We start from the raw sequence: 18,240 nt of genomic DNA on the forward strand, positions 1-18,240 counted from the left end.
TGGTTGTGCCTATTCATACTCTGATTCTTCCTGCTCTCCTTAAAAAATGACATGGGGATGGTTTCCCATGGGGACAGGAACAGTGATTAATTCTGTCACTGTGTCATTCTCTAGGTGGGAGCTGAGATAGCTCTACAGAGTATCTATCCTCTCCAAGACTGAGTACACTACCTTAGTGGCACATCAATGCCAAACTGACCCTACCAGATCTCTGGCAGGCTTGCTTAGGGTTAAGGATAACACAGAGGCAGTTTTACAGGTCCCAGAAACGTACAGAAAGGCTTTTGTTGTCATAGTTTATGGGTGACATCCAGGGGAAAATTGTATACAGCATTTCCCAAGTGGAAAATGGGTTCTTAAAACATTGTGACAACCAGGGTTCACCATCTCTAAAATAGATGTTTCAAATGCCTAAACCACTGACAGATCTTTGACAGTACAGTGCCAAAGAAACTACAAAAAATATCTCCACTGATAAGAATATTTACTAAATCATGTGTCAGTAGCGAGTTAAGACTGAGTAACTGTGGGACTTTTTTAATTTGCACAATAATACAGGATTTTGTTATGATTCTAGGAGTGTCGTGGAAAAGTGAATCACTGTACAAGCCACAGGTCTTTTGTGAGTGAAGAAACCTTGTTGGCGGGAGTCATGCTCTAATGAGCAAAGGATTCAGGCTAGTTTCACTTCTTACCTAATCTTGCAGGTATTTCCCCTGTCTCTTCACTACTAAAAGGACATAACCAGAGGCAGCCAGTGAGTGTCGGGAACTATATGAAGTGGATTGGTGCCAATTTCTTTATTAAAAAAAAGTGCATGCCCTGCAAATATGCCGAACAGTTGAGAGAGCTTGGCAGGTTTCATACATATTCTCTCTCAACAAGAGGTCACACTTAAGCAAAAAGCACTTAGGGTTGGAATCAGTAAGTAGCACTGGGAAAAGTTTGTGCTCAGTGCTAGTCTATAGAAGGCTCTCCAGGCTGAGCACCATTTCTTTCTTTCATTCATTCATTTATTGGATGAACCAAATTTTTCATGAAGAGATTCACCAAAAGCAGTTTACAATCCCTATCGTAGTCTAACTGTGGTACCTGGGCAATGGGGTGTTAAGTGACTTGCTCAGAATCACAAGGATCAGGCTAGGATCAAACTCACAACCTCAGGGTGGTGAGGCAACTAGGCCACACCTCTACTCTTATTCTATAGAGCAGTGGTTCCCAACCCTGTCTTGGAGGACCACCAGCCAGTCGGGTTTTTGGAATAACTCTAATGAATATGCATGAGAGAGATTTGCATATAATGGAGGTGACAGGCATGCAAATCTGCTCCATGCATATTCATTAGGGCTATCCTGAAAACCTGACTGGCTGGTGGTCCTCCAGGACAGGGTTGGGAACCACTGCCAAAGAGGGTGCTCCGAGCTGAGCACTCTTTATAGAATAGTATTTAGAACATATTCTGGCGCCCAACTTTCAGCCACTGAAACCTGGCGTAAATCCTGAGTGGAACTTTGGTGCACGGCCCCCAAGTTGCATAACACTGCAAATAATCCTTTGGCTCGCCCCTGACCTGATCACGCCTCTCCTGTAGCCTTGCCCCTTTTAGGCTCCATGGAGAAGATTTGGGGACAGGTCTTTATACACAGAGGGCGCCTCCCCCCCAAAAAAAAATTGGCGCCCTATAGAACTGCATTTAGCATGATTCTGTAAAAGGTACGTGCACCTTATAGAATCATGAAAAGCACCGGTGCTGATCACAACTTTTAGATGCACCCATTTAGGCCAAGGAAAACCAGGCTTAAATCCCTGTGCCTAACTTGTGCTTGCAATGGGTGTATTCTATGACAGTACACCTACATTCTAGGAACGACCATGATCTGCCCTGGCCATTCCCTCTTTTCAAATTGGCATGCTAGAACTGGCGCACAGCAATTTAAAGAATACACCGTCTAAGTTGTGCATGTAACTTTTAATTAGAGTCAATTAGCAACAATTTTGAGGCGTTAATTGCCAGTTGAGTGTGCAAACTCCATTGTAAGTGCAAATTGGTGCCCACAGCCAAGATGCCATATACAGAATTTGGGAGATAATCTATAGAATGCTGTAAGTTATGTACCTATCTCTGGCATGACATGAGAATTTGCACCAGCTCTGCGGCTGGTATAAGTGCTCATACCTAACCATATATACCCATATATCAACATAACATAACAAAATTGTGTTTAAACACTGCAAATAGCTCTCAGTTCAATGTGGTTAACAAAAAAGTAGATGACTGTACATTTACAGTGAATTATAATCCCATTCAGAAAAAATGATCAAATAGGTAAGTCTTCAACAATTTTCTAAAAGCTTGATAAGCGCTAGGATTTGTTATCCAATTGCAAAAGCTCTTTTCCCACAATCCAACCTGATAGGATAAAAATTCTATGAAAAAATTGTTTGTACCCTCAGCCTTTTACAGTAAAGAAAGCAAATAGTCTAAAATGACAAGAGAGGTGCGATCGGCAAATTTAAAGTGGTCAATAAGATAATTAGGTACAAGACAAGGCATCTACTTTTGTTTTTAGGCTAGGCTTCCAACAGGCACCATCTACAGAATAGCCTCTTACTAGTACGATATCATCAAAATAAAGACAAGAAAAGAAGGGAGGGAAATGCAGCTGTTGACTGCTTACATTAGGCATAATGTGAACCCACTGGGACAGATAGAGGAAAAATACTTGAGTACCTGAATGCAAACCACTTAGGCTATAAGTGGTATATAAATACTAAAAATAAATAAATAATACAGTAGACTCTCAGTTAACCGGCATTGGTAGATGCTGGGTAAATGTATTTTCTGGTTGCTTGAGAGTTACTATTAAAAATATGACTAACATACTATATATACCCCATACTAGGCCATACCATAAACTGTTCTAGACAAACTACCGGACAAGTTGTAGGCAAAGCATGGGCATACTCAGGTGTGACCGAAAATTGATTTTATTTTCATTTTTATTTGAAGTATTACAGTATTTCTTTGATTTTTTTTTTTTTTTCTGGTTGCATGAGAGTTCTGGTTGCTTGAGTTCCGGTTAACAGATAGTCTACTACAATAATAAATTTGCAACTGATTCAAAGTGCAGCTGCCTCTCCCCCCTCCCAGCTCGTTGGCTAATGTGATATGATTGCCATAGCAGCCATTAACCGTAGAGGACTACATTTAAAAGGATACTTATTTATAGAAGCCTGAGGTAAATAGCATCCATCTTAGAGCCATTCCCTTCACCCATTACGACCTCCAGGTAAAAAAAAGAAAAAACTGCAGGTGTGCTTTTGGAATCCAGGCCCAAGTCTCAGCCTGCCTGGTACAGATAGGGAAAATGCTTGAGTACCTCAATAATTTGTAATTCAGGACATTTTTTTTTCTTTATTTTTTATACATTTGTTACAATTTCAATAACAAACATAAAGGAATATCCATTACATAATCAGCATAAAAACGCTGCAAAAAATAATACTACAAAGAAATTTAAACCAGTGATCTAGTCCTCATTATTTGACCAGCTAGTGCTGCCGCTAGAGAAAAAGTATATATAACATGTGGCAGACAGAAAGACATGTGGAATACTTTACGATGTCAACTAAACTTCCTCCCAGACTTGTAAAAGTAAATTAAGAAATTCCTTGTATTGGTTTATCTTTAAGAAAATCTTCCAACTGGACTGGGTCTAGAAACACATATCTATCACTTACATACGATATAAGGCATTTACAAGGAATTTTTAGAAAAAAGGTTGCACCCACCACTAGAACCCTGGCTTAAGCAGTAACACAGTAGATGATGGCAGATAAAGACCCGAATGGTCCATCCAGTCTGCCCAACCTGATTCAATTTAAATTTTTTTAAATTTTTTCTTCTTAGCTATTTCTGGGCAAGAATCCAAAGCTCTACCCGGTACTGTGCTTAGGTTCCAACTGCTGAAATCTTTATCAAAACCTACTCCAGCCCATCTACACCCTCCCAGCCTTTGAAGCCTTCTCCAGCCCATCAGATTGAGAATCTCGGAGAGAGCAAGACCAGAAGGCTTTGAGCATTTGCGCATGCTCAAAGCCTTCTGGTCTCGCTCTCTCCGAGATTCTCAGATTGAAAATCTCGGAGAGAGCGAGACCAGAAGGCTTTGAGCATGCGCAAATGCTCAAAGCCCAGTCCAGCCCGGCACAAGGAAGAAGGAGGATCTCTCTCACACCGCCCAGCCCAGCCCAGCCCAGCCGAACGAGGGAGGATCTTCGGGCACTGGCACTGGCACGTCCTGTGCATTGGTGCTGGTGCCGGTGCCCAATCGGGTAAGAGATGTTTTGCGGTGCTGGGGGGGATGTAGGATCGCAGGGGAGGGGGGGGGGTGACGCGAGCGGGGGGAGGATGCCAGTTCGCAGGGGGGATGCCGGATCGGAATGAAAAAAAACATTGTACAACGCGCTCACGCGTATAACGCGCAAGGTCATGCACGGTTTGTAAAAATCGTGTATAACGCGCGCGTTATATGCGTGAAAATACGGTAAACACTACTAACAAAGTAGCACGTTTTGTTATTGTGTCCTTAGATGAGTCAAGGAACTGAGATAGATCCAAACTATTTCCCCCTCATCTACCACCTCCCTAGAAGCCCTCGGAATGTAATAGAGATTATCAGGCCCAAAAGTATCTACTTTAGTATATTGCAAACTCTCCCGCAAATACATTCTCAAGAGCTCCAATGGAGATAGGTAGTGGAAACGGAAGTTCTTAGCTTTTTTTTTTTTTCCAGCATTCTTTAGTGGATGTAATACAAACAAAGAGATTTGTATTATACAAACATAGGACTTTAAAAATCAGTTTTGCGGATACACAAGGTGAAAATTCCCACCGATCAAGTCCCAAGACATGGGTTGTGTGTTTACAACCCAGAACCAAACTAGTCATAATCCAAGATTTATTTAAAGTGGATGTAACTAGATGATAAACATGACAAAAGACAGGGGTGAGCCTGGGATCGTACAAACGCACCAATGGCTTGCTGCCCAAGGCAAAAGCAATTAGTAGGATAAGAGAAAACGGCAGGCTTGCAGAGCAACATAATGTCAGGATATCATCATACTCTGGTCAGAATGCAAAACCTGTCTTCTACATATGGCAAACCAATAATAATTAAAAAAAAAATCAAATACAGAAGCATCAAGATGCAGTTTGAGAACATGCTTTTTCTATGAGAATGAAAGTCTTATCTAATTGTTTGAGAACAAAGGAAAACCAGGTTCAAATCCTGCTTTATTCATTTAAAATTATTTATAACCCATCTATTCACAAATCTAGGTGAAGAACAAAAAAATACATACATAATAAAAACAAACACAAATCAGCATTACAAGCAGAATAAAAAATAAAAATTCAAACATTCTCAAAACCTGCACCAAAAAATGCTTCGTCCTTGGACACACTTTCTGCCTTTGGGCAAGTAATTTTACTCTCCATAGCCTCAGGTATAGTTTAGATCAGGGGTTTTCAACCTGGTCCTCAGGGCACACCCAACCAGTGGGTCTTCCAAGATACCCACAATGAAGATGCATGAGACAGGTTTACTTCTTCACTGTAAACCGATCTCATGCGTATATGTATTGTGAATATCCTGAAAATCTGACTGGCTGGCCCCAAGAACTGCATTACGAAGCACCGGCTTCGATTGTGAACCTATTTGGTCAGGAAAATACCTCATGTACCTGAATGTAAATCTGCTTTTACTCAGATCTGGAAAAGATGATTAATAAATGGCAAAGCTAGAGGGCATAAATTGAAGTTGCAGGGGAGGAAGACTTTGGAGTAATGTTAGGAAATTTTTTTTCATAGAGAGGGTGGTGGATGTCTGGAATGCCCTCCCGAGGGATGTAGTGAAGAGGAAAACGGTGATGGAATTAAAAAAAAGTGTGGGATAAACACAGAGGATCTCTAATTAGAAAATGAATGGTATAAATTAAACAACTAAGGCCGGTACTGGACAGATTTGCATGGTCTGTGTCCCATATATGGTGATTCAGTGTAGGATGGACTGGGGCGGATATCAATGGGAACTCCAGTAACTTGACACTTGAGGATGTTAGTGGCCAGACTTTATGGTAGGTATCCTGCAAATAATGGGATGGTTGGATAGGCTGGAGTGAGCTTGGAAAGCAACTCCAGCAGTTGGAACCTAGGACAATACCAGGTGGACTTTACGGTCTATAGCTTAGAAATATCAAATATTAATCATGCATTTTTAAATGAGTATAACTAATGGAAAGACCGGATGGACCATTCAGGTTTTTACCTGCCCTCATTTACTATGTTAAATACCAAATAACCCAAGTGGCTGTCACAGCAGATGCTCAAAATAGACTTTCATAAACTCTCGCTCTAGAACAGGGATCTCGAAGTCCCTCCTTGAGGGCCGCAATCCAGTCAGGTTTTCAGGATTTGCCCAATGAATATGCATTGAAAGCAGTGCATGCACATAGATCTCATGCATATTCATTGGGGAAATCTTGAAAACCCGACCGGATTGCAGCCCTCAAAGAGGGACTTTGAGACCCCTGCTCTAGAACATCACTATGTCCTTGTTTTGATTTGTTCAGCAACCTCCTCTGTGTTCCTGAGCTTTTTAGTCCAGTCAGAACCTTCTCCATTAAATTCTGTCGCCATGAATCTTCATTTCTGGTTTAACAGGTTTCAAATTTGTCCTTCCCTCCTTTCAGTTTAATTACAGTAGTGACAGTCTTATGGATGAAGTGAGTGAACTGCAGCCTTCTCTGTAACCTAGGAGCACCCACATGTGGGAAATGAATTTCCTATATAATTGAGCTACTGGGTCATCAGGCCTGCCCTTAGTCATGCTTTGTAAAATTAGTAACTGGAATGGGCAAAGCTCCATCTGATGTTGCTCAGCTCCAAATGAGAGATTAGCTGGCCAGATGTTTACATTAGACTAATGCATTTAGATTCACGGAATGAGTTCAGAATCAGATCCTGCCTTGATAAGAAAGTGGCTAAGACAGGTGTGGGCAAACCTTTTGACTCATAGGCCACAATGAGTTCTTAAATTTGACAGAGGGGCCGGACCAAGAGCATCTTTCTATCCCTCCATCCCCCTGTGCAGTAGAACTCTTGCCCAGCTTCTATCCTTCCCTCCCTCCCTCGTGCAGAAGAACCCTTGCCCAGCTTCCAACCTTCCCTCTCTTGTGCAGCAGAACTCTTGCCCAGCTTCCATCCTTCCCTCCCATCCCTTGTGCAGCAGAACCCTTGAGCACCTGCCCCCGCCGCCGAACCCCCGCTGACCCTCCATACTTCTCTCCCATCCGAACCCCGCCGACCATGAGTTCTACAAACCTCCCTCCAGAGCAGCGTTGGGCCAGCAGAACTCTATACAGGCTGCTTCGCAGCCTTCTCTCGTTGGGACCTTCCTTGTGCCGTGTTACTGATGACATCATCAGTGATGTGGCAGAGGGAATTCCCTACAAGCAGCCTGTTTAGAGTGCTGCTGGCCTGTTGCTGGAGGGAGATATGTAGGGCTCGCGGCTGGTGGGCCGGATTAAAAAACTAAATGGGCCGGATATGGCTGTAGTTTGCCCATGACTGGGCTAAGACCAGGGCAAATCACCTTATCTCCCCCTATCTCGGACAGGCATTGTACCTACAGTATATTTTGCAATCTACTCTGATTGAGACATCCGGGTTTTACTTCTACTGAAATCAATGGAAGTAAGGGATGGATAGAGACATCTGAGCTTTACTTCTATTGAAACCAATGGAAGTAAAACCCCAATAATAATAACTTTATTCTTTTATACTGCCATAACCAAAAGTTCTAGGTGGTTTACACTAAAAAGAGCTGGACAATCAGCAAAATACAATAATACAGTAAAAAATACAAATATTTATAAAATAGAATTTCAATAATAAAACTCACTAAGTAATAAACTTCTCGAACAAAGTGGTCTTAATTAATTTCCGAAAACTGCAATTGATAGCTTGCTGAATACATTTACCTAACCAAGACTGTTGCCTACCAGCTTGAAAAGCTAGGGTCCTATCTAAGAAGGTCTTATATCTACACCCATTAATTTTTGGATAAGCAAATAAGTAGAAGTTTCTAGTTTTTCTTGATGGTCTATGCAACATCAAATGAAGGAAAAGGTAAGCTGGAGACAATCCCGATACCAGCTTAAAGCAGATACAGGAAAATTTGAATAATACTCTTGCCTCAAAGGCAGCCAATGAAGTAAACGATAATATGGTCGTTCTTTTTTAAACCAAAAATCAATCGAACAGCTGTATTCTGAATTATCCTTAACTTCCTTTGAATTTTTTTGGGTGCTCCTAAATATTTGTCTCAATCCGTCCTCCTTTTTCTGGAGCCATATATGGTAACCCTAGTAAAGATGTAAACAGCTATCTGAATTCAGTGTCAGGATTGTTCAGCTGCTCGTAGAAGTTTAAAGTAAATCTGTAAATTCTACTTAGCGGGTCCTAAACTTAAGTCCGAAAAACATTTGTAGCGCTATATATGGCAGTGCTATATATGTTCCTGTGCAGATTCTCATGCAAAAAGAAGTTACACACCGGATAGGTTTTTCTCTCTATAAAGTTTACAAGCCTAAGAACGGAACTTATGCTGTCAACTGAAATAAAATAATAGCAATGAAAAGAAGAAGAAGAAAAAAAAACCCGATTTAGATTAGAGCTAAGACAGAAAGAGAAAACAATGACGAAAAAAGAAATCGTGGCACCCTGAAACCGTAGTTTAAGGAATCCAGGTAGTGGTACTATAATATATAAACTTGAATGCTAAAGTACTATAGCCAACCATCATTATTTAAGGAAAAAACTCGCCAACCTTGCACATTTCTTACACCATCGTTTTCCTTTGTTAACCTTAATGATAGACCCACTTAGTTTAGGATAAAATTATTTTGTCACATTTTTTTCTATTTAATTTATGCGCATAATGCTTCTTTTTTTTTTTTTTTCCTACCATCATGACAGCAGTCTCTATTATGCATCTGCCCATACCCCTGGATGTATGAGGGGTGTGATAAGAGCCACGGGGGCTGCCTCAGCACCCATCCCGCAGCCAGAATGAGCGGTTTCCCTAGATCAAAGCAACCCGCCCCATCAAAGTGCCCAAACCCCCCAACTTCACAACGCACGCACTGTCAAGGGGAAAAAAAACCCCCACGCACGCACATATCCAGCACACCAACCTCAAACACCACTTCTTCATCAAACTCCGCAGTCATTGCTCTCCGCCATGCCACCCGGCTCAGCACTGTGGGAAATGGAGTCTTCAAGGGGCTGGAAAGGGAATCGAAGACAGCCCAGACCTCGGCTCGCGAAGGACTACGACTCCCAGGTCTCCGCGCGGACCCTTCCCACCGAGGGCGCGAGCGCGGCGAGCCCCGGCTCGAACCACCGCGCAGGTTCTTTTGCGCACACTTTGTTCTTCCCTTTCGTCGGTTGGTTGGTTTTTTTGACGTCATTAAGGCCTGCTGCCCGCCCAGCGCTCCAGATAGGGGCGCTTTCGGTGTTCGGTCAACAGGTGGCTCCCTTCCGGAACTGAGCGCGGGGACTGAAGACAGTTTGTGAGCGAGCAGGAAAATCCAAATAAAAAAAAAAAGGAAATTAACCAGCAGAAGCGATCGCGTCGCTCGTAGAGCGCGGGGCTCGGCTCTGTCCCTCTATGCAGAAGCCGCTTCCAGAGGGACGAGATGGATTTGCCGGAGACGTTCTACTGATCGCGGAGCTGGAGCGAGACGAGCTCGCGCTGCATGGCAGTCATGAGTGCGGGTAAGGAACCGGGGGGGGGGGGAAGGTGCTGGGGAAAAGTTGAGAGCAAAGTTTCCGCCAGACGAGGGACTTTGGCCAAGCTGCTTTTTAGCCCTTTAGTTGCAACGTGCAAGAAGTTAAAGAAAGGAATCTTTTGTTTTGTGGTTTTTTTTGTTTTTTTTTTTGGGGGGGGGGGGCAAAATGACTTTTGATGGTTTGGAACCAGTAAAATGCAAATCTTTGGAGAACGGTGCGGGGTTGGGGAGTTTGATGGGGGGGCATCTTCATTAAGAAGTAAAGTTGGCGTAATTGTTCTAGTAGCGCCCTTTATTTAGGCTCTTTTGATTCAATAGTTTTGATGAGCCATATTAGCTTTGGGGTTTGAAGAGGAGCCAGCAAACGAAGCTGCCTAGCTCGGTCTTACCTGCGTTTCTTATTATTGTTTAAGGATTTCCCGTGGAATTTCTCTTGCAGTCCTTGTCCTCCTCCATTCTTGCTTTGTGTGTGTAAACAAAGCAGTTTCAGTGCCCTGTTAGGGGTCACACTCGCACTGATTCCAGCCTTCCAGCTGTCTTCCCCCCACCCTACCTCTCCCCTCCTCAATTGTATGGATTTACTTTCTGCTGAACTGACTTTTTTTCTGGATGAGTTTGTTGTGACCTGACAATATTTAAAGTGGATCAGAAATTATTTGCCTTGAATGTGGCTTGGAAGCAACTCGAACCATTTTAAGAATCTCAACATAAACTTTTTTTTTTTTTTTTTTTTCTGTACAAGGAAATTCTAGGGAATGTCTGACATTCTCTGGTACTTAAAAAAAAAAAAAAATCTTTAATTCCCTCAAAGTTTTGGGTGAATGTTGGGATGGGGGGGTGGTATATGTGCATATCTATTTATCTATAGTATGACTGCATTTTCAAGATTTGTATTGCAGTTAAGTGTGTGCATTTTGGGAAATTGCAGACAAGAAAATACAGCCTTGTCTCTCTGTATGACAGAATGGATCCTTTGTCCTTGAAAGCTTCTGCTTCGGTAAATTAGTCGATTTGTAAGGTGCTAGCTTCTCTTTTGTCGTTTTTGCGGTAACTCTTCGGGAAGTCTTGTCCAGTATATTTAATGATGCTCACCCTTCCTAATTGATTCTGATGTTCTGGTCGATTTTCTTATGTAGCACCCTGTCACCTAGTTAACTGGAGAATATTGGACTATTAATTTAACGTCCAGGTACCAGGTGAAAATGCAGATGAACATCACTAGAAGCACAGATCTTTAAAGTCTTGTGACCATCCTGGCAAAGATGGCGATTGGGCTTTCATCATAGTAGATTTATAATTAACTAAATAGCCTCAATGTTTACCTGCCTACCTTTTTTAAGCTTTATGTAATTTGTTAGCTGGAAGCTAATTAGGTTTGCTGATTAGCATGACTGTGCTTGGATGCGTGTTGCTGTCCTTTCAGTGATTGGCATTCCTTTTTCTGCTTTTAATTTTGTTTTAATATATAAACTGCCTAGATACTTGTATTTGGTACAGGCAGTATATCAAGTTATTTTTTTTATTATTAATAATAATTTAACTGTTTTCAGGGCAGAGGAAATCTGACATCTAAATTTAGGGCTCCTTTTACTAAGGTGTGCTAGCGTTTTTAGCGCACGCACAAGATTAGCACTTGCTAGCTGAAAAACTACCGCCTGCTTAAAAGGAGGCGGCTAGCGCGCGGGGCGTTTTAGCGTGCGCTATTCCGTGCGTTAAGGCCCTAACGCACCTTTGAAAAAGGAGCCCTTATTGATTAAAAATTATCCCATTGCAGAAACCATTAGGACAGAGCTTGGATACATCTGTGCATATATCTATATCTCTATATTTAATGTTGATTGATTAGAATTTCTATACAGGCTTTGTTCACAGGTACGTAGGGGTCATTTTACTAAGATGTGGTAAATTTACCCCACCCCCTTTACAAAACAGTAGCACAGTTTTTAGCATTGGTTGTGGTGGAAACAGCTCCAGTGCTCATAGGAAGTCTGTGAGTGTCGGAGCAGTTACCGCCATGGTCGGTGCTAAAAACCGTGCTATGGTTTTGTAAAAGGTGGGGATTAGTAATCTTAAAAGTGCTTACAGCGGGGTGTGCTGTGGCAAGTTCCTGAGCTGTATCTGCAAAATACTTGTTAAATTTTATTTATTTTTTTTTTTTTAAATAATCACGGAGGGGGTATGTCTGGGGGTCAGAGAGTAGGTATTTCTGCACATTACCGCCTGCTAACTGATTAACGCAGGATTAGAGAATGACAGGAGGACAAACTTTTTCCTGTCCTCGCAGGAACTCAATTTCCCCCGCCCTGTCCCCACGAGTTTTGTCACTTGTCTTTATCCCTGCCCCATTCCTGTAAGCTCAGCCTTAACCATACAGGCCTCGAACACTTATGATTTTAAAGTGTTTGAGGCTTGTGCAGATGAGGATGGAGCTTGCAGGAATGGGGCAGGGACAGGAAAAGAATTCGCTGGGATGGTATGAGGAAATAAGTACCCGTGGGGATGGGAAAAAAATTTGTCCTTGCGTCATTGTCTACACAGGATTAGCACGTGGACCCTTTACGACCTACAAAATAGGAGCTGGTTAAGTGTTCACACGCACATATTTTATGGCTGCATGCTAATGGAAACAGTGCATGGCCTTTAATAGGAGAAATAGAAAATCGGCCAGTTTATTGCTGTGGTAAAAATGGCCTTAATGTGCGGGGAAAAACCTGCTTTAGGGCACGCTAAGGTCAACTTTTACCAGAGCTTAGTAAAAGGACTCCATAATGATAAAAAAAAGCTTCATAAGTCAATTCTCTAAAAGAGAGTTTATCTATAATGGTCTTGATGTTTTATGGCTTTGTAATAGTAACAAGGTTTTTTAAAAAGTGAAGCTTCCTGTAATTCTTGAATTCATATAATATACCCCCCCTTTTTTTTTTTTTTTGCTAAACCGTGATAGCGGTTATTAGCGCAAGGAGCCATGCTGAATGCTCTGCGCTGCTCCTGACAAAAGAGTACCATATTTTCATGTAGATAACGCGCACCCGTGTAAAACGCGCACACGGGTATAGCGCGCGGAAAACACAAATTTATGTACAGAAATTTTTATATACCGCGCACACCCGTATACCGCGCATGCTGCCCGACTCTCCTTTCGCCTGCCCCGACTCTCCTCTGGCCACCCCGACACTCCTTTTGCCCGCCCCATCATGTAGAAGCTCCTACCGGTGTCCTGTTGCTTTCTCTTGGCGGTCCCGGCCCTTCCGTGAGCCCTGCGCCTGCGCTGCTTCCTCTTCCAGCGGTTAGCCCTTTCTCTAACGTCAATCCCTCTTGCCCCGCCGACTCCCCGACTCGATCGGGGCAAGAGGGAGCTCAAGCCCTCTTGCCCCAGCCAACCGCGGCACCCCTGACACGATCGGGGCAAGAGGGAGCTCAAGCCCTCTTGCCCCAGCCAACCGCGGCACCCCCAACACGATCGGGGCAAGAGGGAGCTCAAGCCCTCTTGCCCCAGCCAACCGCAGCACCCCCGACACGATCGGGGCAAGAGGGAGCTCAAGCCCTCTTGCCCCAGCCAACCGAGGCATCCCCGACACGATCGGGGCAAAAGGGAGCCCAAGCCCTCTTGCCCCGCCGACTTCCCAACTCCCCGACAATATCGGGCCAGGAGGGAGCCCAAACCCTCCTGGCCACGGCGACCCCCTACCCCCACCCCGCACTACATTACGGCAGGAGGGATCCCAGGCCCTCCTGCCCTCGACGCAAACCCCCCTCCCCCCAACGACCGCCCCCCCCCAAAGAACCTCCGACCACCCCCCCAGCCGACCCACGACCCCCCTGGCCGACCCCCACGACACCCCCACCCCCCTTCCCCGTACTTTTGTGTTGGCCGGACAGACAGGAGCCAAACCCGCCTGTCCGGCAGGCAGCCAACGACGGAATGAGGCCGGATTGGCCCATCCGTCCCAAAGCTCCACCTATTGGTGGGGCCTAAGGCGCTTGGGCCAATCAGAATAGGCCCGGGAGCCTTAGGTCCCTCCTGGGGGCGGGGCCTGAGGCACATGGGCCCAACCCGCTTGCCCCGATCGTGTCAGGGGTGCCGCCGTTGGCAGGGGCAAGAGGGCTTGAGCTCCCTCTTGCCCCGATCGTGTCGGGGGTGCTGCGGTTGACTGGGGCAAGAGAGCTTGAGCTCCCTCTTGCCCCGATCGTGTCGGGGAGTCGGCGGGGCAAGAGGGCTTGACGTTAGAGAAAGGGCGAACCGCCGGAAGAGGAAGCAGCAGGCGCAGGGCTCACAGAAGGGCCGGGACCGCCAAGAGGAAGCAGCAGGACACTGGTAGGAGCTTCTACATGATGGGGGGGGGTCGGGAGGCTGTGGGGGTGCGAGCGGTACTTCAGGGTGGGGGTGCGGGTGCGGGTGGGGGTGGGAGTGCGTGCGAGCGGTCCTTCGGGGTGGGGGTGCGTCGGGGGGGGGGAATTATGTAAAAAAAAATTTATATAGCGCGCTCACGTGTACACCGCGCAAGGTTATGCACGGTTTGTAAAAACACGTATAACGCGTGCGTTATATGCATGAAAATACGGTATTTACACCCATTTGTTAGATTTAATAGAGAGGGGATAAACGACAAGTCTGCATAGGTGCTTGACAAAGCTTTCCCCCCCACCATCTATAATAATAAAATGGTAGCCGCACATGCGCACTCTCGCCGCGTGTTTCCTGAGATCTGATCTGTTGTGCTAGGCGACAGTGCGCATGCGCGTTGTACGTCACCAGCCGACGATCGCCTCCATAAGCCCGCTCCCAGATCGCCTCCACAAGCCGGGACTGGGGCACAAAGAGCGCCTCCTGTCCCCCCCCCCCCCCCGGGACGAACCAAAAAACGGAGCCGAGAGGAGTCCAGCAACTTTCTGAACCGGTTCTTGCGATGACCCTGCCGCCCGGGACATGAGTCAATTGCCGCCCCACCCTTCCCTTTCCGCGGACCCGACTACGAACCTGGCGATTCCAGCGTGTGCAGCAGTCTTCACACGCTGCTTCGGGCCCTTCTACTGCCCTGATTTGCTCTGCTGCATCTCTGATGATGTCATCAGGGACGTGCCAGAGTAAATCAGGGCAGTAGAAGGACCCGAAGCAGCGTGTGAAGACTGCTGCACACGCTGGAATCGCTAGGTTCGTAGTCGGGACCGCGGGAAGGGAAAGGGGGTAGAGGAAACGCTAATGCTGCTGCACAGGGAAGTGGTGTGGGGGAAGGGAAATGGAGGGGGAGGGAATGCTGCTTTGGACAGGCAGAGAGACAGAGTGAGGAAAGGAGACAGAAAGAAAAGAAGAAAGACATAGGAGCAGGGAGATACACATAAAGACAGACAGACATAGAGGGCCAGGGACAGAGAGAGACAGAAAGAAAGACAGCGGGAGGAAGAGAGAGACAGAAAGAAAGACAGACAGACATATATTCTAGCACCTGTTAATGTAACGGGCTAAAATACTAGTAGGTATATAATGTGCAAAAAGTCTCTAGAACTGCAGAGAAGGGTCTATTTTACTAACTCATGGGAATGTGTGGCGCAGGGGTTAGAGCAACAAACAAAGGAAAAAACTGCAGGAGTGATGTACAAGATGTCAAGTCTTTAATCAACAAACATAGATATGAACATAAAACAGTTTGTATCCAGAATATGGTCCAGAATGTTAATGAACCGGGACCCAACACGGTCCGTGTTTCAAAGAAACACTCCTTCCTCAGGAGTCCTAAAAGAGTATCACATACTGGGGTACCTTATGGATAACAACTGGGAAAGGCGGTTGTGTTAATAACTAGGCAAACTGGATAGGCTCCTTCGCAGTGCAGGATCGAAGGAGCCTACCCATTTCTACATTGGGACTTTTTGGTTAATCCTGGTTTTGAACTTGTATCCCAAAGCAATGTGGGATTTTCAGTGCTTGCTCTTGCCTATTGATATCGGTGCTGCAAGGCCCATAATGCATCAGGATAGTCTGGTCAGAAATCCCGGAGTGTCCCGAAGTCTCCAGCTTGGAACTGGGTAACTTGGTGACTCTAAAGCTTCCTTTAATTTTCATCTGAGCCTGGAGTCTGGCAGTACCATATGACCTCAGTACTTGGCTGCTGCTCTTTATTCTTCTTCAAATAACACAGATTATTATGCTGCTTTGTGCCTGCTGCCGCCTGGGCTTTGACCTCAGGGCTGGCCCTACCATTGAGCGACTGCATTTTTCTTGCACATGGGCTCACTTTTATGCAAATGAGGCCCCTCAGTGAGTCTCTTTGCAAAGCCCAGCATCCTTTCACATTTTCCTTAGGCCACTATGTCATGGATAAATGAAGGCAAAGGTTATAAAGAGTAATGGGGGAGGGGAGGAAAGGGATATTTAGGATCTATGGAGAAATAAGTGGCTGGAGGGGAGGAAGAATTAGAATATCCCAAACCCTGGCTGACCCTGGAGAATTTGGCCAGTGCACTGAACCTAGGTTTTTCTCATGGCAGTAATGACACAGTCTTTGGACTGCCTCCTAAAGCACTGTCTGAATACATGACTGGTCTGTTTTTATTCTTTACCTTTTAAATACTGTTTTTATTTTTTACCTCTTAAATACCTACATTTTATTTTAGTTTTTGACTAAGCAGCTTTCCTCTACTTCTTTGGGCCTTGGTTGTTAAGAGAAGGGGGCTGAAGGTTCAAATCTTGCTTCTCTCACTAATGCTTCATGTGACCTTGGACAAGTTGACGTTATCATCGTCTTTGTTACCAACTGAAGTCACTAATTACTAAGGGGCACTATTACTACAGCTTTATGCCAAGAAACTTGTTGTATACCGTATAAACTGAGGTAACTTCTCCCCCCCCCCAAAAAAAAAAAAAAGGGAAAAAAGTTTGACACGGATATACAGTGCTCCTCTGCGAATTCACGGTCCCAATCATTCGCAGTATTTTCCAACCACGAAGGGGAGGGCAGGAGAGGGCAGCTGGAGCGCCGACACGCAGCTCCTGATTGGTGAGGCCCGACTTTAGTACAGGAAGAGGCGGTTGAAGCATACCGCGAGTGATTTCCTTCACTCGCTGGTGCTCCGGCTGCCCTCTCCTGTCTCCCCTGCCTAAAAAACGTATTCGTGTTTTTTTGATGTTTTCGGGGGTTCCTGGAATGGAACGCCCCCCCCCCCCTAATATCGGGGGGGGGAGTACTGTAAACTGAACTCGTGTCAGTCTCACGAGGTTACTGTGGGTGTGTGGCCTAGTGGTTAAAGCTGCTGCCTCAGCACCCTGAGGTTGTGAGTCCAGTCCCAGCTTGCTCCTTGTGACTCTGGGCAAGTCACTTAATCCTTCCGTTGCTCCAGGTACCAAGGTAGATGTGAGCCTGCAGGAACAGATAGGGAACATACTGGGGGCGGAGCTGAGGGCAGGGATGAGTGGAACTGGGTGGGCCTAGGGGTCTGGCTTTTACTGACGTAAAATCTGGTAACCCTAAGTAAGAATCAATATCATACTTGTCCTTAATCAGTTTTGTAACTAAACACAAAGGCCCAAATTCTGCAACCAGCACTTAAAGTTAGACACCTATTTCAGAGGCGCCCACCTAGATAGGTGCCTATCTAAATTGAATAACAAGCTCAATGAAGCTTTTTAATCAGCACTGATTGAAACATAGGCGCCTATCAAGAAAGTGTGATTCTGTAACAAGGCGCCTCTAAAAATTTAGGCGGCCTTCAAAAAAATAGATGCCATGCATGTTAGGTGTGGGCGTGGCTGCATGTTAGGTGTGGGCGTGGCTGCATGTTAGGTGTGGGCGTGGCTACACGTTAGGCACCTTGCTACAGAATCACTGCTCTTAAGTGTACTTAAGTGCTCAGCTAGGTGCCTAATTTTTAGTTGTGCCTAGAGCTGGCCTATTTCTTGGGCGCCTCCAAAACAGGTGCCGCTCAGCGTGATTCATTAAACAGCACCCAATTGTACTTGAATCGCGCTGAACAGTGCCTAATTAGGCGCCTGACTTTTGGGCGCTTCTTATAGAATTTGCCCTACAATGAGAAACATCTCAATGCTCCTTTCTCTTGTTACTTGTGCACCGTTTGGGTAAGCCTAAAAATTGTTAGTTGTGAAATTTTTTTTTTTTTTTCCCACATGTTCTCACAAAGTTCCTATCTCGGAGGATATTTGCACTGACTTGGGAACCTAAACATGTGAGGCTTGTTAATGTCCCCATTAAAATGGCTCTCCTAGTTGTTGGCCTTTGCTGAAGTTAATTACATTTGTAAAGTTTCATAAAAAGCTGAACACTTTTTGATACAATTTAGTATAAGACGATATTTTGAATATTAATTGCCTCTGTATTTTCCCGTAGACTGTACAGCTTGTTGGATGTAAATCACCTTGAACCCCGTTGGCATAGT

At 45.0% G+C, this 18,240-nt stretch overlaps 2 protein-coding genes across 9 annotated transcripts in view; one reads left to right on the plus strand and one right to left on the minus strand.

Annotated features, from left to right (window-relative positions):
• VEZT (vezatin, adherens junctions transmembrane protein) overlaps window positions 1–10,376 on the minus strand; it is a 105,952-nt gene extending 95,576 nt beyond the window's left edge. For 3 of the 7 annotated variants that reach the window (XM_033953304.1, XM_033953302.1, XM_033953301.1), the window contains exon 1: window positions 9,256–9,487. Coding sequence is in view for 5 of the 7 variants with exons in the window: in XM_033953302.1 (XP_033809193.1) it covers window positions 9,256–9,291 (36 nt within the window). In the remaining 2 variants the exon portion in view is untranslated. Of the gene's footprint in view, window positions 1–9,026; window positions 9,161–9,255; window positions 9,494–10,241 lie in introns of those variants that run through there. The other 4 variants (XM_033953299.1, XM_033953298.1, XM_033953305.1 and 1 more) reach the window with 3 other exon arrangements.
• Window positions 9,547–18,240, plus strand: part of FGD6 (FYVE, RhoGEF and PH domain containing 6) — a 183,758-nt gene continuing 175,064 nt past the window's right edge. Inside the window, exon 1 of one of the 2 annotated variants that reach the window (XM_033953297.1) lies at window positions 9,547–9,838. In XM_033953297.1, coding sequence (XP_033809188.1) covers window positions 9,820–9,838 — 19 coding nt within the window. In that variant the 5' untranslated portion in view covers window positions 9,547–9,819. The remainder of the gene's footprint in view (window positions 9,839–18,240) is intronic. The other variant, XM_033953296.1, reaches the window with a different exon arrangement.

The sequence above is a fragment of the Geotrypetes seraphini genome, chromosome 7, assembly GCF_902459505.1.
Source record: "Geotrypetes seraphini chromosome 7, aGeoSer1.1, whole genome shotgun sequence".
In the NCBI taxonomy this organism is placed as follows: domain Eukaryota; kingdom Metazoa; phylum Chordata; class Amphibia; order Gymnophiona; family Dermophiidae; genus Geotrypetes; species Geotrypetes seraphini.